This window comes from Buteo buteo, chromosome 6, assembly GCF_964188355.1.
Source record: "Buteo buteo chromosome 6, bButBut1.hap1.1, whole genome shotgun sequence".
NCBI lineage: Eukaryota > Metazoa > Chordata > Aves > Accipitriformes > Accipitridae > Buteo > Buteo buteo.
The window spans coordinates 42402012-42424142 of record NC_134176.1 but is presented as its reverse complement, the minus strand read 5'-3'; the positions used below and the strand labels follow the sequence as shown (position 1 = coordinate 42424142).

The following is a 22131-nucleotide window of genomic DNA, read 5'->3' as shown; positions in this document are numbered from 1 at the left end:
AAATTTAAAAAGCAGAAAATTCAAACCAGGTTTAAGCGTTAGCTCTTTTGGGGTTTATTTTAAGTCCCAATCGCACTAAGCCGAGAAGGCTTGCATTTAAACTAGATAAAGCAATGCCCTCTAGTGTTCTGCAGAGAAACCTGGTACAAGGCTGCCCAAAGCTTGATCCTTTCCTTCCCGGAGTTCACAAAATAAATGAAACCCACCTCCTCTCTCATCACCTACAAATACCATCCATGGACAGTTTTTTTACCGTCTTCCGACCTGCAGCACATGACAAATCACACAATACCCACCCTGCACCTTCCCCACAAACACACAGGATTTGGTACCCTGTGTTAGTGGACCACCACACAAACAGAACGATGCCTTTGGCTTGAAGAGCTCTCTTACAGAGCTCCAAAGCTTAGTGATTTCTCCACAGCAGTAGCATTCCCAAGATATTGATAAATTGCAAACAGAACTATCCAAACTCAAGAAAGTTTTAAATAAAGGAGAGCATTCTCATAATTCCAAAACAACCTGCAGAGCTATCAAAATATTTATTTACACCCTGTACACATTACAAAACTCGGCATTGCAGAAAAGACTGGAAGAGTTTTTATAACTGGAGGTCTGAAAAGCAAAAGACAAAGTCCTTCATGAAGGCTGCTCTTGAACGGGCAGCTAGGAGTCCTTAAATTTTACCATCCATTGCTCTGGAAAGACAACTGCTGGGCTCTCACCATCTAGACAGAATAGAAACTTGAATGCCTTTGATTAAACTTTTAATGACATCAAGTATTTTTAAAATAATTAACAACAAAAAAAACCATGTTGACCACTGTGCTTTTGTTACTTTATGTGCCATTGATCTGCAGCAGAGAGAAACCACAGATCAAAAGCTGCAATAGAAGGAAAAAAAGCAGGGGGGCGGGGGGGGGGGGGGGGGGGAAGAGAGAGTTTAAAATGAAACATCAGTTCTGCCCATGTCCTATCTGAAATAAGGGGGAAAAAGATGAAACAGTATATTTTCTGGTGACCTAAGGGGGACTGGTACACTTAGAAAACTGCCAATGTAAAGACAGCACCACAGCTATAAAGCTGCTAGCTTGAATTTGTTTCTTGTCTGGAACAATTTCAACAGTTAGGAGCTGGCCTATTAACAGTGTTTCACACTCTTATTAGGACACTCACTGGAGCAACATTAATATAGGCATGGTTTCTTTGGAGGGAAGCTAGCTTGGCCTGTTTGATAGACAAAAAGAGAGAAGCTTAGGTCTTCAGGCCAGGCATCACCCTGCACCTTCCAGAGGAATTTATTCCTAAGAACAAAACAAAAGAAATAACTTTTACAAGTTTTGCTCATAAAAGTTCTCCAAACAAAAGCCTGCCATAGTGACTTTAGTTCTGCAAAAAATTATTGGATATAAACGAAACACCCAGTGAGTTCACACCTAGGGTAAATTCTGGACTTGACCTGGCACTTGTGATGAGCCTTTTAGGACACTGTACTGGTAGTTCTTGTGTCTGAGGCTGCAAGACAGAATTTGGATGTAGAAGTGGGATCAAATTAGGAATTTTTAAAATTAGGTTTAAGCTTAGGAACTCCACTTTACAATTTAAACTACATTCCCCTCTTCTCAGAGGGCAACCAATACATATCCTAGCTAAACAAGCAGATACTTCTTTTCCCCTCTAATGGGGAATGGTTACTGCCAAGCATCCTGCCCTGCAAAGAAATTATTTATCTTGTTATACATGTAACCAAATTAAGTGAGAAAAGAAAGCAGTTTAGAGACTATCCAAAAGACAGCCAAGGGAAGACATCCAGTGTTTATACCATTGCACTAGGAACTATTATTTCTTTGAGGTCTGACACAATATGTCTGCATGACTGTCACAGAACGCTGTCCTGGAGAAACTGCCTGTATATATATTTTTTAAAAAAAGAAGCTCTCAGGATCAGCTTCTTCCCTGTTGCATTGTAATTTTATTTGCAGGAGATGGTGTGGGGAAAGGACCATTCAAAATTCAGGGTCCAAAAAAGCAAAGGAAAGAACCCACAGTCTCCAGCCTGACTGAATGAAATAGCTTTTCCACTTCCTTCTGTTTATTCAACAGTCCAGTGCCTTTCAGACAAGTTCTCACCTTCTCCAGGGAGAAGCAGAACAACCTGAAACAGAATTGAGGAAAATGCTCCACCATTCATCATGGAAGACCACACACATACTGTCATATCTTGAGAAGATGTGTATTGTTCTACAGGGCTGGGAGCATTCTACTAGTGCTTCACTTTGCAAAGATGCCAAGAGCGTCCAGGTAAGACACTCAAACTGTCTCAAATGCACATAGGTTCATCAGTGAAGCGTAAACTGAGCTTTTCCATTCTTCACCTTGGCCCTCTTCTTGCATAATTGTTTTGCTATGAGACTAGCACTAGTGCATTCTTCTTATTTTCTTTGTGTCACCATCTGCAGGTACTTCAGTCGGACGGGAGGGAGCTGCTCATAAAGATCAAATCCCAAAGGGCTCTCTGCATTCAGCAGTCTGTAGTAGAGTAGGTGCTTTTTCAAGGTCTGAAGAAAGAAACAACAGTCATTAAGCGTGTCTGAAAAGAATCTAATCTTTTCCACCCTATCTCCAACACAACATAGCGACCTGCCAGATAGTATAATTCCATCAAGCCCGACGTATTTAATTGTATCATCTTCAATAGAAGAGCTATAAAAGGTGAGTTTCTTCCAAGAAAATTCACTTCTGATTTGCATAAGATCTCCTCTTCTGAACACAACTCCACTGCCTCCTCAGCAACCCCTCACAATGACTTCTTGACAGAAGCCCAAATCGGGTTTTGAGTGGGACCTAAAGAATTTACCCTGGATGCTAAACATAAAGGGCCAAATGACACAGCTCTGTTGCACAAATGATAGACTTTGGCAAGGTCCCTGAAAAAAAGAGAAACCTTACATCTGGTTTGGGTTTGAGGGAAGCATCCAACTAAGAGTTAAGGGAGATCACTGCTGGCCACCTATTCATAGTTGTGTTAGAATCATCCCTCTAGGACCTCTCACTATCCAGATATAATGCTGCTTGGGCAAGAGGCATGGAAATACAGTACAGGAGATTCATCTAGGTTCCAACGGGCTCAGTGTTTTGAGTTCAGTTACTACAAGAACTGGGTAACAATATTTATAGCCATTCGCAGGTCAAAATCCTACTGCTAATCACCCCTCATTCTCAAATTAGCAGTTAAACACAAATTTCAAAAGCCAAAGTTAAATCTGTAAGAGTACCATGTCTGAAAAACTTAAGTCCCAGTGGCACAGACTGAACCTTACAGATCCTACCTCATCCACCAACAGCCACGTCTTCCGCAGCATGCTTTTCCGAGCAGCATCAGTCTCCTGGGAACAAAACACATACTTTGCTTAATATAGCACAATGCTACCTTTGCCTACGGGAGTACAGCACTCCAGGAGGATGCTTTGCTCATTATGATGATGCTCCTAAGAGCAGGTTGTTCCAGCAGAAAGGGCTTAAGATGGCTATTGCTTGGATCCTGCCTCCCTCCTCCTTCCCCTGACCTGAAACTCAGCCAACTTCTCAACTTTCAGGTAGAACTGTAGATCAGAGAATTGTTAGCACAAGTAATCACTGCTAGAGGCCCCAAGGCCATAGGAAGGCTTCTGCTTGGTTATTCAAGAAAACTGAAAGGAAAGAGTACTCTACACCTTAAGATTGCCCCAGGCAGGGGCTAAATCTATTACAGGCTCTCTCTGCCTGATCAGCTCTCTCATCCTCCCTGCTTCATTCTTCCCCCTGTACCATAGCCCACATAGTTGCTGACTTCAAAGGTTTATGTAGGATTGGCTACCATTAATTCAAGTGGTTTAGGACATAATGAAAAAGAGCTGCTGTCCTGTCTCATATGTGGATTCTCAAACAGCTGACCAGTTCTCAGAACATTTGCTTACAATCTTTGTTTTCAAGCCCACCGTCAGTTATTCACCACAACCACACTGGACCCTTGGGAAGAGCAGATGCAAAACCCAAAGCTTCCAGCCCTGAGGCTCTGCTGTCTGTTACCTACCTGTGTCGTGCTGTCTTGGGAGAAAATAAAGCTGTTCACATGAGCCACAGCCACCACATAAAGAACAGGGCACCAGGTGTGGCGCAGCGCACCAGTGACCAGCGTTCGGAAGTACAGCCGCAGGAGGTTCAGGTTATCCTCAGGAGGGGAAGTGTATCGCTCAAGAGGCACAGGAAACTGCAACAAACCCACCCAGAGGCAAAATTACAATTTTTGTCAGGGTCTAAGTAGCAATGGGAAGTTCATGACTTTAGGGTGCCCTTCCCCAGCCCTTCCCCCAGTGCGTGCACTCCTATATAACATCATATACCTTGGTGGCATGACCCCCACTTGGAGCAGAGCTGTTGCTGCCCACACCAACTTATGTGACACACCTTTAATAAAGCATCCTCAAGACCTCTTCAGCTCTATGGAGAGATGTTTTACTGGTTAAATCACTGCAGTTGCTTTTTGGCACAGGTAAGAAGAATGGTTTTAAAGTGAGGAGGCAGAGTACTTTCAACAGCACCACAACCTGCTAATGTACCAGAAAGGCTTACTTTGTCCTATGCATTTAGCCAGAAAAGGAAACCAGATATATCTGCCAGAGTTAATGTTGTTAAGTGAAGTTTCGAACATTTTCTGACGTCGCTCCCTAGCTTGGAAAAATAGGTTAGAAAAGCTTTTAGAAACAACTTGGGTTTGCTTGCTTCTTCCTTCTCCAAAAGTCCAATTTTTGTTCTTCTCAATTTTGAGATAAGTTCTCTAGGGCTAAAATTACGTATTTCACTTTGGAGCATCTTCTTCGCATGATTAAAGACAATCATTGTTTTTACTCAATTCAAAAAGCAGTCTGCCCGCTAGGGTATTTTTAACTCAACTGAAGACAAAAAGGAAAAAAACCTAAACAACCAACACCTCCTCAAGTGATCTTGCTCAAATTTTCCAAAACATAGTTTGTTTTCAAGCAACGCAGCAATGAAAACATTGTTCAAAGTATTTGGCACTTAAAAAATTTCTAAGCACATGAAAAACAATCTGCTTTGAAATGTTCTCCATTGTAACACATGCCACAATTCTGGGATGTGGTGTTGAGGGATCAAGACGAGATAAAGCACGTGATGTAGAATCAAGGCTTTCATCTGGAAGATGGTGTTCAGCTCTGTTCCTACAGGTATTTGTGGAACTGCAATATAGACAGGGAAGGACTACTGCAAACATCCAGAGAACTTGCCATAAGAAGGAGGCCAGAATATCTTGGCTTACCTGGCTTAAGAAACAAAGGCTCATCTGGCCATAATGATATAGAAAAACTGGCCACAAGGCTACAACCAGAGCAAAAGTGCTGCAACCACGCAGTGGAAAGCACTGATCTCACATAAACTGCTGGTTCACAGTTGTTTGGAAAAAAAAAATTTTGAAAGGTTATCTTTGTATTAGCAAACTTTAGGCTAGATCAGGTATTGTCTGTCAACTGACATAGAACTTAAAGCCAGCTAAATCCCATCTCTTGTGCTCTGCTCATTCAAAAGAAACACAGTCTTACACTTGGCAGATGAAATTTTCTTGCCGAGTTACCCAGCAAAGTACAACTCCAGTATAACTAAATGTGGAAATATGGTTCAGAGGCAAAATAACTGTTTGTCCATGCATTGGGGAAGGAAAAGATTCTCACCAAGGTGAGAAAAGACTTAAAGGAAAGGTAATTGCTGGCAGAAGAACTGTCCTGGTTTCAGCCGGGATGGAGTTAACTGTCTTCCTAGTAGCTGGTACAGTGCTATGTTTTGAGTTCAGTATGTGAAGAATGTTGATAACACTGATGTTTTCAGTTGTTGCTCAGTAGTGTTTAGACTATGGTCGGGGATTTTTCAGCTTCTCATGCCCAGCCAGGGCACCTGACCCAAACTGGCCAACGGTGTATTCCATACCATGGGACGTCCCATCTAGTTCAGGAACTGGGAAGGGGTGGGGGGCGGGGATTCGCCACTCGGGGACTGGCTGGGTGTCAGTCGGCGGGTGGTGAGCAATTGCCCTGCGCATCATTTGTACATTCCAATCCTTTTATTACTTACTGTTGTCATTTTATTAGTGTTATCATTATCATTATTAGTTTCTTCTTTTCTGTTCTATTAAACCGTTCTTATCTCAACCCAGGAGTTTCACTTCTTTTCCTGATTTTCTCCCCCATCCCACTGGATGGGGGGGGAGTGAGTGAGCGGCTGCGTGGTGTTTAGTTGCTGGCTGGGGTTAAACCACGACAAGAACATAGGGTGCAGACTAGCCCTTCATACATACAGGCTATAAATTAGGAGATACTCAATCATTAGACCAAGCAGGGTGTGGGACAGTTTCCACTGAAGACTGAACAATTTCACAGTTCCTGCCCTCCACATATACACACCATCTGCTCTCAAAACAAAAGTTCAACAGGTTTCTGAAAATGATTATGTGACAAGGGCCTGCACCTACAGGGGCCGGACTCTGTTCTTCAGACTTACAATCAATCAAGCTGTTAAAAAAAAAAAAAAAAAAAAAAGAGAGAGAAAGAGAGAGAAACAACAACAAAAAACCATATACACTGCTGTCACAGCCCTAAATCAAAAGAACATTGCTCTCCATTCCTATTCTATTGTACATTCCATGCATTGGACTTTCTTCAGAGAGAACAAAAGCTTCTAAGCAAAGAAAGCATAATTATTCTACTGCACAAGGAGGGATGAGGAAGAAGGGCAAGTGCTTGGAGGATGCCCAAATCAAGGTTGGAGAAACACAGGCAAGAGCCCAGTAACCCAGAAATATGCAGTGACAGGCAACCACCATAAGCCAGGATTACCTGCTGGAGTGGCACTCCCAGTGCCTGTAGGATACTTGTGTGCTCCCCAAAAACAGAGAGACGCAGATGAACGCTGAAACGCTTCTGTAGAGGTAGAAGAACAAAGACTCCAAAGAGTGGATCTCCAAAGGAGACACCTTCAAACTGCTCCAGAAGACTTATATAGAGATCGTGGAAGGACGCCAAACCAGGGAGAGGAGCATCCAAGTTCAGGGAGTCCAATGCCTTGGGTTGGCAATACACAGAGAGAAGGGCAGCTGTGTAGCGGTGAATTGGTGCTTCTAGAAAGAGGTCACTGCCTGTGAGGAAGACACACATAAGCCGTGCAAGTTTGGCAGCAGTAGGGATGCTCTGAAGGGTTTTAGCACGCCAGGTTTCTAGCAACAAGACCCACTGCAGGTTCCAAGTCACAGTGTTGACGAGATCAAGTGGGAGAGAGTTCAGTACAGCCCCACGTGTCTCTGCATTAGTCACTTTATTGTAGAGGCTGATAAGTGGAAAGAACGACCAGTCTGAAGGCAGGATGGGCCCTTTGACCTCAGGAAGCAGCATTGACTGGATGAGGTAATTCCGTCCTTGGTAGAATGCTTGGGAACGCATAAAGGTAGGCTGCAAGTGGACAAAATGAGAAAGGTAGCAGGAGCGGATAAAAGGCAGATTCTGGTACGATTCTCTCAGTAGGGCACCACGGGTAGCCTTTGAAAAAAATGCTGCTGCAGAGCCAGGCTGTGCCAGTTTGGCACTGGTACCCAGATGCAGGATATCAGAGAAGTCAGCTGCTTCTGGCCCTCCAGCTTTCCCTTCACTGTAAGATAAAGACAGGCATCAGCTTAAGAAACAAAAAAAAAACCCCAAACACCAAACAAAAAAACATCACAGAAATTAATCTCTACAATCTTCCTGGATTGGGGACAATAGTGTATGCACAGCACTTGCAACACTTTCTACAGCATTCAGCTATGATAATACTGAGTGTCTGTAAAGCATCAGCTATCTTGGCATTTAAAGGGAATTCACAGAACTACATTTGGAGTTAGCAATACTAAGGCCCTGCTATGAAAAACCTCTACACAATGATCATGTAAGGCCTGCATGAATCAGTAAGACAACTCTCGAAATAGTAGCATTGCAGCTGGCAGAGGCAAGGTCAGGGGAACCATACAGACTGGTAGTTAGAAACTGGGGGGCGGGGAAGAAGGTGTTAGTCAAATCCATGTGCCACAATCTCAGAACAGACACTGACCATGGTCTCAGATTACTTGCCAAATTCTCACAAAATAGTAGCTCTATAGCAGGTATTTGAAAAAAACCCAAACCAAACCAAAAAAACCTCCCCCCCCAAAAGAAACAAACAAACAAATAAAACCACCAAAACCAAAACAAACCCCCCCAAACAATACTAACAAATCAGCCCACTCACAAACTTCAAACTTTCCTTCTTTCCGGAAAACTATAGTATCTCCTTGCACCACCTTGGTCCAACCTCCTACAGAAACGCACCATAGCAAATTTCAAAGAGACTGCGATGAACAAGATAAACTGCTACTATTTTCTTGGCCAGACATAGGAGGCTTCACATTTAAGATGCTCATGACTTCTTCCAGTGCAAGGTGGAAGACATCACAGTTGTCAAATCAGCAAAAATTTGTGTAAGAACTTGTATAATAAGGGTTTGAGGAAGATTTAATATGCTTTTCAGGCTATATCAAATTCCCATGTATTTTCTAGACTCACTACTTGCCACAGATGAGATCAAAAGAAAGTGGTCACTTTTCTCAACATTGGTACATCAGAGAGAAATCTGCAACCACATTGCTGGTCTGATTAGAAGGCTCTGTGACTAGAGAATATACCAATGAGTAACTAAAATCTGAATACAGGCCCTACTGAAGGCCAAAAATTATGACAAAATTGCAATGCCAACACATACTTCTTCAATTTTCCCAAGTTTTCCCATGTACCAGACTACAGAAAGGAAAAAATGCAAAGCTTACGGAAGAAACTCTGGATTAAAGGCAAGATCCAGTAGGACCTCGTAAGCCAGATGCTCACTCCCTGGCAACAGACGGCTTAGCAATGCCATGGCAACACAGTGATGGAGTGAGGCATGCTGGGCGTAATCCGGACAAGTGCCTGCCTGTACAGGAAACAAAACAACAGATAAAAGCACTATATCATTTGCCAACAAGGCAATCAACAAGGACAGGAGGGTCAACCAAGACACAGATCTCACCAGAAAGTGAGAGACTGAGGCAGACTGCAAGAACTGTCAGCATTCATATCAAGATCTTTCTGCTTCCCCTGATTGCCTTAGTCAGACATCTTTTTAAGTAGCACACTTGAAAACTTTGTTCTCTCTCTAGCCCAAAGACAGGCAAAAATATAATTTTGCCATCCAAAGTATTTTGGATCTAAATCCCCACGTCAGTAACTGTAAGGATGTTATTTGCTAATGGGGCATAAAATACAGCTGAAGAGTCACCAGACCTAAGCCAGATATGAGAAAGACCATGGATGCAAAAACCAGCTGCCAGTCTGACACCCTGAGTTGGAGAGGCCAAGGTGAAGTCAATTCCTCAGGTGAAAGAAATTAAAGGAATAATAATGATACCATTCTCCGAGCCAACGCTAACACAAAGTACTGCAGATGATATTCATGGCGCAGGATCCACGCAGATGAGGGAGTTACAGAGGGAGGTCTCATCTGCCAGCTTTGATGCAGATAATCCTTCAAGCCTCTGAAGCCCAGCACAGAGCTGTACTATAAAGAAATCAGAAGTGGAAATGAATACTACTAAGACAGTTCATGCTTAGAGGAAAGTAAAACATAGCTCTCCCCAAGACCTAGCCCCTACCTTCTCACAGGAGAATTCCTGTGGCTACTCCAAGAGGGATATTTAAAAATAGCCTGATAAATATCTGCTTCTCTGCCTCAGGGCTCACCTGCATCCACCATGACCATCCCCATCACAGGTAAACAATAGTCACTGCCTACATTTTCCATAGTGCTTTCTAAGGCAGAAGTCTGGCCAGTGGCTTAAGATGTTTTTCTCTCATCTGGCCAGATATTCCTATTAGTAACCAGTCAGCTAATTCAACATAAGGTGACAGAGGAAGGCTTTCAGAAAGCTTATGTTAGGTACTCCATCTCTCTGGGGCTCTGACATTTCCTCTTCAGAGTTTTCAATCTTCCATGACCCTCTCCTAAAAATTCAGGACAACCAGAAGCAGGAAGAAACCTCTTCAGTCACTGTAACACTCATTCTCTTAATTTTATCCCATTTTTCTTTGTTATATATGCTTCAACCATCCTTTTCCTCCTCTGACACCCAGTTATTTATCTTGCTTAGCCAAACAACAGTTATTTAACCCTTCTCAACATTCTTTATAAATCCATCCTTTAAGCATCATCATCATTCATCACCTGCTCTATAATTCCAGCTTCCCAGTGTCAACTGGATATTGGAATTCAAAGACAGAAGATATTTTTCAGATCTTCATCCCACCTGTTCTGAAAATTGAGGCATTTCTCCCTATAGTACTTTGGTATTTTTAAAATAAAAATACACAATAATTCCTTTTTAATAGTCCTACTGACATCACTCTTTAGGCTGGGAAGATACAAATACTAACCACCCTGACAAGTATGTCATCATTCACCTAGAAGTTACAGTGAAAAAGTCTATTCTCACCTTGATGGTCAGGCCCTTGTGGATGTGAGTGATGCTGTTGATGAGAAATAGGAGGGCAGTGAGGAAGGGGAAAGGTGACTTGGAGCCAACCAGGCTCAAAGGAGGTTTGCCTCCAGTGCAACTCAGAGATGCAATGCTGAAGACAGATTCTGGTCCTGGGGAACAGGACAGAGGGTTGCACAAAGCAGAGCATGGCCTGTGTGAACAGATAAAGAGAGAGGGGTCAGGTCAAAAGCACTCATACAACTCAAGAATTATCTTGTAGGAATGTTACTATCTGGACTGTGCCACACATTGCAGTAAAATGGAAGCCCTAAAGACCGTGCAAGGAAAAAACCTAGTATCGCAGTTGGTCAAGTAAACACTATCGCCATACAAGCTGTTCAGTGAGCTGTCATGAATTCTAATCTTCAGCTAAATTGTTCACGACACGCAGAAATACTGATGCAGTGACAGCAATGTCAAACATTTGAAAGCATTGGGCCTTTGATTAAAAAAATAAATAAATAAATACACATTTCCCCATGTACACACGTAAAGCAGGCTAATAAGGCTGCCCACCCACTCCAGACATTTCAATAATAAACTGGCAGGCAAAACCAAAATGACAGCTTACATCTAAAATTGACATTGAAAGAATGCTGCCCCTTATATACTCATGAAATGCGTATTTTTAAAGTCTATTCAGAAAGGACCTAGCTTTAACATAAGTGAACATGACCGTGCATACCGCTGTTGGTGTGTGTGCTCACTCTCCACGGGCGAAACTACAACTTTTCACACCAGCAGTGTTTGTGGGGCCCACACTAGACATACTATATCTGTACAAGCAAGACCACTACAAGGAAGAGTGATCATAAGCATGTTGCTCAATGGTAATGGGGCGATAGGGCAAATCCTGTCAAAGATCCATATTGTTACTCCATGACAGAGAACTAATTATTTAAACGCATTGCTTTTCCTTCCACTGGCATTACCATGTAGGAGATGTGTGAACACATCTGGGGCTCACAGAGTACCCTGAACTCCTGGTCCTAATCTGCCCAGAACGTTTAGACTAGATTTTCAAAATATTAAGGCAAAGATTAGCTGACTCCTCATTTTTACCAGCCAGCGTAAGAACAGCCTAGGAGAATTCTTGCTGATGGGCTTTTATAGCCTGACCAAACCCATTGTTTTCAGACCTCAGGGACAGGCAGAAAAGGGTCTAAGGAGTGCCCCTTTGTTGGAAGCTTTGGTGCTAAGAACTTCAGACCTCAGTTCTCAGTCATGAAAGAACATGGGCCAAACTGTTTGGTGACCATTCAAGTACCACTTAAAACCAAAGATTTCAAGTGCCCCTTATATCAGATGTTCTCAGAAGCAGCTGGATGTCTCCTTGACTACAAGTTAGGCCTTTTAGGTTCCCCCTCTCCAGAGGATTGATCACAGGCTAGGAGGGAGGCTCCCTCTACAGCAGAAAGACAGAATATCTGCAGTGCGTAACAGTTCCCAGAGCCAGAGACAAAGCTTATGTTATCCAAATGTCTGAAAGAACAGTTTGGTATCTGGCCTTTCACTTTCCTGCAGGGGCTTTCAAAGCCTTAATGAAGCTCTGCAGGAGCTTAAAGCAAGTGTCTAGTTTAAATTATTTTAAACAAGCAGCATCACACAGAGCACACGAATGGTACATGCACACACACACTCACCTCCTCAGTGTAAGAGGGACTCAAACTGATGTTACTTTTTTTTTTTTAAACCAGCGAAACCAAAGAAGAATCAAAGCCAAGAGCAACTAAAAACATTCTGAAATTGATACAAAAAATACAGCTACATAGAAAGGCATAGATGCAGACCCTGCAGCAGCACCAGTAGGAAAGGAGGAACTGGAGAACCTCAGTGACCATCACGCTTTTTGCTGCGAGGGGAGAGAGGATAAAGCAGGGTGTAGACAGAGCCCTCCTGCACTCTAATTCACACATATGGGGGCATCTATGTACAGGGAAAAGAAGTGGGAGGGGGAAACTGCCACATAGTACAGTATAGAAATGAGGCTCCCTTAGCTTCTGGCAACAGCATCTTAGCAGTGAAATGATTTTACCTGAGCAAGTCCCACATACTGTGCATGGCTGGCTGGCTGAGAAGGGGCTGCAGCACCTCAGATGTCAAACGTTCCAATTCCTCTAAGCAGTCAATTGGATTAACTGATGGCTGCAGACGACATGGAGAAAGACAGGAAAAGATGGTGAATGAAGGCATTCCAGTGAGGGCAAAAAGACAGGTTGATTTAATTGCTTTCTCTGTGTTTATTATCTTTTTGCCAGACCACATCATCAACATAGTGGTACTGCTCTAGGTTAGAGCTGGCCTCACTGCTGGTAGTGTGGAAGCTGAGAGCTGGCACCTCAAAGTGTTCTCACACTCAAGTATTAAAATGCATCACAAAGATTTCTTAATTGGCTGGAAGTAAGGTATGGGATCCTTGGGATCAAGATTCCCTAAATGAAAACTTGCCCTAAGTGGCTATATCCCCCTCCCTATACCATCTACATGCTGATCTCCCCATTTAAATTGAAGATGACACAAAGGTGATCAGAACTACCTTAAGAAAGCAGAGTGGCACCATGATGGTCTCCAAAAAAATTATTATTAAAACAAAATCAAATGCATAAAGTGCAATTGACCTACCCATCAAAGCATGACTGTGGATGAACACTGCACAGAGGAGGATCTGTGGCTTTAAGAGAACCATCCAAATTCTTCCAACCCTAGTAAGCAATATTCCAGGTTGAAGAATCATGCTGGCAAATTTTAATGTTCTTTCCCTTCATTAGCATGCTGCTTTAAGATACAGAAATACTTATTTCCATGACAGAAAAATCAGATTTTTCTACCAGGTGAAATCCCCCTCCAGAAATCAGTAAAATCTACAGGAATATATTAACCTTAGTTCTTAGTAATCTAACAAATATATTCCAAGAAGGCCCCCGTACACACGAATCTAGTTACTATACAAGTTGATTTTTTTTTTTTTTGCACTAGTCCATTCAAACACGCTACATGCAATTTCATATTTTTTTTAAATCAGATTAGCTAACCACAGGTAGGTGATTGAACTTCTTTTTAAGTGGAAATAAAAAAATCTTATGCCATAGTTCAAGGGCTTAAGAAACTATTTTGTCAGCCACTCTTCTGGGACATCTATAAAGGTTAAAAAGGAATATTAACCTCTTTGTTATCTTGGTTCTCTAATGCTCAGTTCTCTGATGACAGCATGTGAAGGGTACTACCAATCCTTGGGGCACTGAAGACATCTTTGAATCATACTGGCAGTTTCCACCCCAGCCACAACAGACTCAGTGCTTTGGGCAAGTTTCAGAGGAGTTGCAGAAGTGTGAATAACTACAGCCATTAAATTACCCCCACACCTTGACGACAGCTCTCCCAGGTCAGAACTCGGGCATGTCAGTTGGGCAGTAAAGAGGAAAATTGCATTTATCTTTAGAACATGAATCTTTAAGGTAGCTAAAGTATTAGACATTACTCTTCAACAGCATCACACAGATGTGTCACCTTCAGAAAACTCACTTTAAAAGATGACCACATACTACAACTGTAACTGGGTTACAGAATTTGACCTTGAATGTCAGTGGGACAGCAAATAAATTTATTTTTCTTGTTTCCTGTCCAAAGTTCATATGGCACGACCCTTAATGCTCAATCTTCCAACCAGATTATTGCAGCGTAGCTGTCCACATGTAAGCTCTCAGACCACAGCAAATGCAAAAATGTACAACTTGATTTAGCCCACAAGGAGAAAGGACTGCCAAACTAAATTAGGTCATACTTGCTTCATGCTTTGGATCTCTGCAGTAAATCAGAACAGTCACAGCACTACCACATACCTTGACTGAGACTCTGAGCCCAGAGCAAGAAAGTAAGACAGCGATATTTGGCACTGCTAATGTGAAGGATCAGCAGACTTATCTGGCCCTAAATGCCACACAGCCTAGATATGAGCTGTGGTAAACAAAATCTAGTCCTCAGCTAGATGCATCAATGTTTGTCTTTTTCAGCATTGCTTGTAAGTTCAGGTTTTCAGATGTAATACACAAGCTGATGATGGTGAGATGAAAAGACAACCTGTATTTTCAGGCCTTACCTGTTGGCTGCAAGCACTGTAATAAACTCCCAAGTAGATCACATAAGTTGTGGTCAGAGGCTGGAGAGTTTGCCAAGTTTCTGTCTGGGATATTTCCTGGAGGAATTTTTTCAGACTGGTCTCAAGGAAGGGCTGTAAGCCTGACACTTGATTCCACGCTACTGGAGGAGGTGGAATCTGTTCACTATCTTCTGAGCTATTACTGAAACACAATGGAAGAAAGAGACAGGATAGCAAATCTGTCTCAGAAACAATTGTTTCTCTAGATCATCATTTTTATAGCAAGATTTCCAACTGCATGGAGTCTGGAAGGCGATACTTGACAACAGCTACTAGGGGGGAAAAAAAAAGTCTTTGCAAATTCCCGCAGATCAGACCAAATCAATTTAGGCAGAAAGGACAAATGCAGAATGCACTACTCTGTCCTTGAGCTATGCTCTAATTTTACCAAACACACTACCTCAGTATCCAGCTTTAGTTAAAGAGTTTCTTGCTTTTCACCAGAAAAAGTACTTGTGTCTTTATCAAACCCTACTGCTTTGATGTCTATCAAAACCAACAACCTCTTAATCCTGACCCATCTTGGTCTCTGCAGAGAGGTTCTTTCTTCCAGACCTCAGGGAGGTTTTCTTTTCCCCAAAGTGAAGGTCAAAGGAGCTTCCTAGCTCCTTTCAGCAGGGCATTTGGCTAACACTGCCCTTCTGCCCCATAGCTGAATGGAGATTTTTACTCCTGCCTCTTACCAGGCTAGCAGGCGTACAGCTGTCAGACTAGATACCGCTTCTGACCTTGTGTCAGAGGAAATATACCCCACCATGCAGGGATTCACATGTGGGACAGTAAACCATCCAAAAAAAAAAAAAAAAGGAAAAAAAAAAAAAAGAAAAAGGTGATAGCCGGGTCTCCAAATCAAAGAGAAGGAAGACAGGATGCCAACTACTCAGACAGACAGAACTGGTGACAGAGAGGGCCTACCTGCTCAGCTTGGCCTGCAGCTCTGCTGTGTAGCCTGCTGTTTGTGTCACGTGTATCAGCAGAGTAACTACTGCCGTAGCTCGCTGGACAGACAACTCAATCATAGGGCTCTTCCCACGGCAAGTGCCGAGCAACTCAGGCAGGGACTGCAGTATCCTCACCAGCACAGGGTAGAGATCCCTACAGCATGAATCACAGAATAGATGAGGTTGGAAAGGGTCTCTGGAGATCATCTACAGTTCAACTCCCAGCTCAAGCCAGGTCAGCTAGAGCAAGTTTGCCCAGGAACATGTCCAGTTGGATTTTGAGTATCTTCAAGGATGGAGAGTCCACAGTCTCCCTGTGCAACCTGCTCCAGTGTTTGATCGCCTTCACAGTAAAAAATTTTTTCTTACACTTAAGTGAAATTTTATGTATTTCCATTTGTGCCCATTGCTTCTTGTACCTTCACTACATATCACTGGAAGAACCTGGCTCTATCTTCTTTACAACCTCCCATCACATATTTATAAAGACTGCTAATATGAGATTATGAGAACCATCACCACCACCAAAATAACAAAAGAAAACAGACACGGAAGAAAGATGACAAAGGAAGAATAGTATCATTCCAAATTCATCTGAATGGAACCTACCTAATACTCTGCCTCCAAGCATTCTGATAATCTCTTGGAAAAACTACTTTTATTTTAATTCTTTTTTTCCCTAGTTTTCAAATTCTCAGCCAAAGTATCCAGTTATAATCATGCAAATTTAAGGAATCTTCTGCTGTTTCTCTTTCCTCAACATTATTTACAGTGCTAAAAAATAATATATAGTTTTTACTCTTTATTAACCAATACACCTGATTGGGCTGGAGAACAACATGCTGTTGCAGAGAGAGAATCTCCCTTCTAAAACTTAATACTGACCTCCCTTTTACTCCTCTTCAGAGCAACTGCACAGCCACCTCTGTGCTTCCAAGTCAGTGCAGTGACAGGAAGAAGATTCAATGCTTGAGGTAGGTCAGACTTCTCCCAGTGCAGACCTTGACGGTCAAGCACAAGAACTGAAAGTTGATGCAGCATGCAGTTTGTCTGCATCAGTCTGCCTCCCTTAGCATGCACCCTCGTGACTGCTGCCCACAGACTGCCTTTAGATCATCGGATTTAATCCTAGGTGTGCTGCAAACTATGTGTCTTGATGTCACATAAGCACAGATTATTCAAAGGGGAAAAAGATGCAGCCCTAAAAAGTTAGGGTGATCTCCCATGGTATAGAGGAGAAACAACAAAATACAACTGCTTAAACAGAGGAGATAAAGAACAACCAGAAAATACTCCACAAAAATAGCTTTAGAAACTCTGAGTTTTACTGCAGGAGGCCAGAGAAAGGGAGATAAGACTCTCTGAAGGGAATAGAGACTGAGCCTGGAGATCCCTGTGTTTGTCCCTCTGGAAGAGGATGTCCATTTTCTCTGTTGTGCCCTCCACCCCTATTTCTCCAGCTTTGGGCTATACCTGTAGAGGTCGCAGGCCTGACCATAGCCAGCAGCCACAGCCCACAACCGGAAGGCTTCAGTGCTTAGCCTGATGGCTTCTTCCCTTGGCAGGAGCAGATCCAGCGGGTCTTCAGCTATAAATCGACTTAACCGACTTTTCATTTCAAATTTGTTAAGCTGTAAAACAAACAAACAAAAAAGAAAAGAACAAACAACAAAAGAGACAAAGGGATAAGAGACATCAGTTGCATGCATCATTACTTCATTACTCTGACACACCAAAAGAGCTGCAGATTTCAATTCAGCTCATTCTAAACTCCTCTTGCACTGTTCAAATCTGCCTTTATCTTGTGTAATCTTAAGGAGCATACTACAAAGGATCGATAAATGGTCAATGGCTATTAAGAGAGAAGTATTCCTGGAAGGGATGCCTATGTGTTACCTAATCCATTCCTAATGCAAGTCAACTACACCTAAATCATTCCTGACGGAGATTTGTGTAGCCCACACACACTCTTGTTCTGGATGCTCTCTGCAGCATTTAGCTGATTTTTAAAAAATATATTATCATCCTTCTTTAAGTAGTCATAAATATAACTCTATTAGTCAAGATTACATGTAAAGATAAATCTTATGAAAAACACTGTATACAAAAGTACTGAATTGATGCCAATATTCTTTTTGGGAGGTCACACTGAATGGCTTTCTGAGGTCCTACAACCTAAATCTTTCTATGATTCTGTGTTTATTTTATAAAAAGGGTACCTCCTGCCTATTACTTTTATAAGATTGTAGAATTTTGATGCCTTGGAAATGTTCTGAGGTTATTTTAGTATTGAATTAAGCATGACATGACTCATTTGCAGTTCTCTAGAAATAATTTTTATCCTCCCCAACAACTGGGTATTTTTGCTTAACCATAAAAAGGAGCTTCTCTTTCCTTCTCCCACACATACAAAAGCTTGTGTGTGCTCTGTCTAAACAAATGAGATAACAATGTCTTTTTCACAACACAAGGACATATTATGGATAATTTAAAATTCAAATGCTTTAGACACATCTTGTAGGGAAATCAATGCACACCAGCAAGAAAGCAAAGGAGCTGATGAATCAAACTCTGAATTCTGACACCCCTCCTACAGAACAGAGGGCAAAGTCAAATTTACTTCCAGAGGAGAAAGATGGAAGAATTTTGTTGTTCGCTAAAATAAATTCCTACATTGATGATTTTGATTTAGTTTTTTATTATCTTCCATTCCCATGTTCAAGTGCTTGTAACAAGCCATATGAGATTGCAACAGAACCAAAGCCTCAGTGGCATGAACCTTGTAAGCAATTTTTTGCATGCCTTGAAACACCTACAGTACGCAAAGCCTGAAATAGAGTAAAATTCAGAGATTTCATCTTACGTTCCTGGTACCACTTACAGCCTTTAAAGATCCCACTATCCATTATCAGCACATTATTCTATGTATTTTATAGCACAGACTCGTGTTCTTCTGCTGATGTTAGCAATTTCCTGGATGGCAATTTATTAGATGCTGTTAACAATACTGAACCAAAACGCCAAAGAGGTGGTCTGTAATGGGTACTGCTCTTGGTAGATGTTATGCATTTATAGCACCAGTGTGATGACCTATATGAGTGAACGCAATTATCTCTGAAGTGGAAAACCTGTCCAGAAGTAGGTAAGAGGAGTTGGAAATACTGATAAATGACCTCAGAATTATTAAGACAAATTAATGGCAGGGAAGTTCAACCAGAGTTGTAAAACACAAGGATAGTGATTAAATCTCTGGTTCATAGAGCCCTAAGCTGCCTATCACTGGAACACGGGCGAGTACAGAGCATCACACACCAATGTGTGCTCTAAACATCTACTATTGGTTAGTATCACTGAACTGTGCTATGAGATTTTGCGTAACTGCGCTACATAAAATTTAAAAAAGTAGATAAAAGCTTGAGACAGCTCTTCTAGTGGTACACAGCAGAAGGCATTATTATGACACTGTCAACAATTCCTTCAAAACACACATATGCACCTTCTGCACAATGATTGTTTCAGCTTCAGCTCAGAGTCACCTCCAATCAATCCTCTATCTTTACTTAGAAAGTAAGGCATAGAGAACAAAGGTCTTTGCAGGCAGACAAGGTCTTTGCAGGCAGAAAAGGTCTTCTGAGAATCACTTACCAGCCTGGCTGTTGCATTGCGGCCTCCAGATGCCAACACCCTGATGAACTTCATAGCAGTGGCACAAGCAACTCCATGGAGGCTGGTCAGTAAACACCCTGGTTCAGCCACTTGGGGATCCCACTGAGTAGGGAGAAATTCCCTGACAATGGTCTCAATCAACCGAGGACAGTCAAGCAGCTGCAGAGAAACAGCAGGCAGCACAAATAACTCAAGGTATCCAATTATGCAGACATGCAGAAGATATGCAAAACACACATTTGTCCCATCTCCTTGCCATAACTTTACCTGCTTCTTTCTTCCCTTTTTCAAACCTTTCTCTACCATTCCCAAGCTCCTGTACAATGCGAGATTTACCTGGTTACATGCTTCAGAGGAGTGCCTTGCTATGTGGGTGAGGATGTGCAGTATATCCAGGACTACTGTTGGAACAGGTCGTACCACCTCCAGGATGTACCTCAGCCGGTGCTGGATCCGTGTCTTCAGAAGTCCCTGAAAGGGGGGGGGGGGGGGGGGGGGGGGAAATCTCAACGATTGTTCTCTTAACAATTGCTCTCTGAACTGCAGTTGCTGGAAGACAAAAGCAGAGTCAAGTATATCTTCTGCAGAGGGACAGTTTTAAAATTACCAGTGGGGAAGCAAAGAAATAAGTTTCTGCAGATTTGCCACTACCAAATGAGCAAGAGTTAGCTCAAGAGAGCAGGAACAACTGAACTTTTGTTGTGAATCAGACCAGCGGTCACTGGTGGGGTTTGGATACTTGTGTTTTCCAGAGCATGAAACTGTAAGTAACAGGGAATAGGAAAATAACCTTCCCTACAAAGGACTACTAAAACCTAACGTAGGTGAAAAGGGTTCTCATGTTCCTTGAATCATTTTGGCTAGACACCACCCCCAGCTAATGCAGCACTGTCTGATAGTACCTGGTATATCAGAGAAAGCTGACAGAAGCAGAGAACAGACATGAATTCCTATTTTGCAGTAGGAAAAGAGAGATGCAGAGGGATGATGTGATTTTTATTTTACGGTTCACAAAGTAGAAGACTGTGATCAGTGGCAGTGCCAGGAAACAAATCTTCAGTTTAAGTGACAGCATTATACATTCCTAGTTCTGAGAAAAGGCAAATCCATAATAACCGAGTTCGTAGTACCAATACTTCTAAAAAGTCACAGCCAAGCAAGGTTGTAGTTCTAGGCCCAATAGAATTCAGCTGCTAGTTTAAATACTCCTTTTCTAACTGTGTGGAGTAATTGGATTGTAACAGCCAGTAAGTAGGTGTGAAAGGTAATTTCACAACTGGAACAGTGGAGAATTTTATCCCAAGTATCTTCTGAGTTCAGGCCACTTGGAACAAGTTAAAATCCATTATGCTGAACCATACAACTGTTTCCAGAATCACAAACTGATCTCACGTCTTCTATCTACAACTCTTCTGTTAAGCTTTTTATACAGTGTCACCTACTAGAATACATCTGAAATTATGAAGCCTTTAAACAAGATCAGATGACCAAGTACTGTAATTCATTTGCCCAGTGAAGCTTTTAACCAAGTGCCATTCAAACACAGGCTCAAGCACATAGGCTAAGTGATGTGGTCACAGGTTCTAGTGATTGCAGCAGGCAAGAGAGTTGCATCAGCTCCACCAAGGCTGAGTTTGAGAGAAAGATTGCTATTTTTAGATCTAGTATCAGGAATGTGGGATTAGGCTTAAATATGTGAGGAATTCCTTCCAAATGCTGTAACTCTAAGAAATGCAAATATGAAGAATGAGATTGGGGAAATGCTAAGTAGCTACCATACATCAAATACAAAAAGAATGTCATTGTACAAAACTAGTTCTGAACTATCTAGCTGTAATGCTCATGTTTAACTTACGAAAGCGCATACGGACACTTTAATAATGGCTGGAACCTCTTCACTTTTAGCTCAAGTAAGTGAGCTTAAAAACCATGTCTGTATGCCGTCTTTCAGCAAGTCTTACAAGGTCATCAGTGTGCTTGTTGCCAATTTCCCTAGAGGAAATTAAGAGATACTTAATGATACTGAAATCACACAGGTCAAGTCTCAACATTTTTAGAGATCAATAAAATCACCCTCCTGGTAATATATGACAGAAACATAACATCCAACAGCCAGGGAAGAGCTCTAATTCTTGTTCAGAATGTTCTTAACAGCATACAGGGAAGCGTAGATGTTTCAACAGCGCACACAGCGACTGTGCAGAGCCTATTTTCGTAAAAAGATTTCAGGTCTCTGTGCTTACCTTTACAACATCATATCGGGCCACATCTGGATCTGGCTTGTTTTCATCCTTTAATTTTTTATCTTGAGACTTCTCTGTTCCATTTAATTCTTCCTCTTCCTCCTCCTCTTCCTCCTCATTGCTGGGGACAAAGGGGAATGCAGCCATTCCTTGGTACCATGAGAAAGTCCAATCAAGATATTTCTATAAGGAGAGTAAAAGCACATAAAAAAACCTCACACAAAGAAATCATGGAAGACAAAAAATGTTCAAGGATGCTTTTGATTACAGAATGCTTTATTGATTCCCACCTAACACCAGGAAAATAGGAACACAATAAAGGGTATTCTAAACATGTACAAGTAGAATGCAATGCTTTTTCAGGGAAGTGATTTAACCTATGACCCACACACACTTGGGAAACCATGAAAAGCAATTACTGTGGGGTGAATTAAATTCACTATACAAGTAGCAGAAATGCAGCTTAACTGGAAAACATTAAGATAAAAATAAATAAATAAACCA

General features: G+C 41.9%; 1 protein-coding gene across 1 annotated transcript in view; it reads right to left on the bottom strand.

Annotated features, from left to right (window-relative positions):
* Positions 1 to 523: 523 nt before the first annotated feature.
* The window catches only part of RPAP1 (RNA polymerase II associated protein 1), a 43606-nt gene continuing 21998 nt past the window's right edge, over positions 524 to 22131 (bottom strand). The window contains 15 exon segments of the mRNA XM_075030704.1: positions 524 to 2444; positions 2446 to 2558; positions 3330 to 3386; positions 4073 to 4249; positions 6885 to 7689; positions 8879 to 9021; positions 9496 to 9645; positions 10577 to 10772; positions 12657 to 12766; positions 14718 to 14919; positions 15693 to 15872; positions 17192 to 17349; positions 19364 to 19543; positions 19721 to 19855; positions 21628 to 21810. Of these exon segments, the coding sequence (XP_074886805.1) occupies positions 2405 to 2444; positions 2446 to 2558; positions 3330 to 3386; positions 4073 to 4249; positions 6885 to 7689; positions 8879 to 9021; positions 9496 to 9645; positions 10577 to 10772; positions 12657 to 12766; positions 14718 to 14919; positions 15693 to 15872; positions 17192 to 17349; positions 19364 to 19543; positions 19721 to 19855; positions 21628 to 21810 (2829 nt within the window). The 3' untranslated portion in view covers positions 524 to 2404.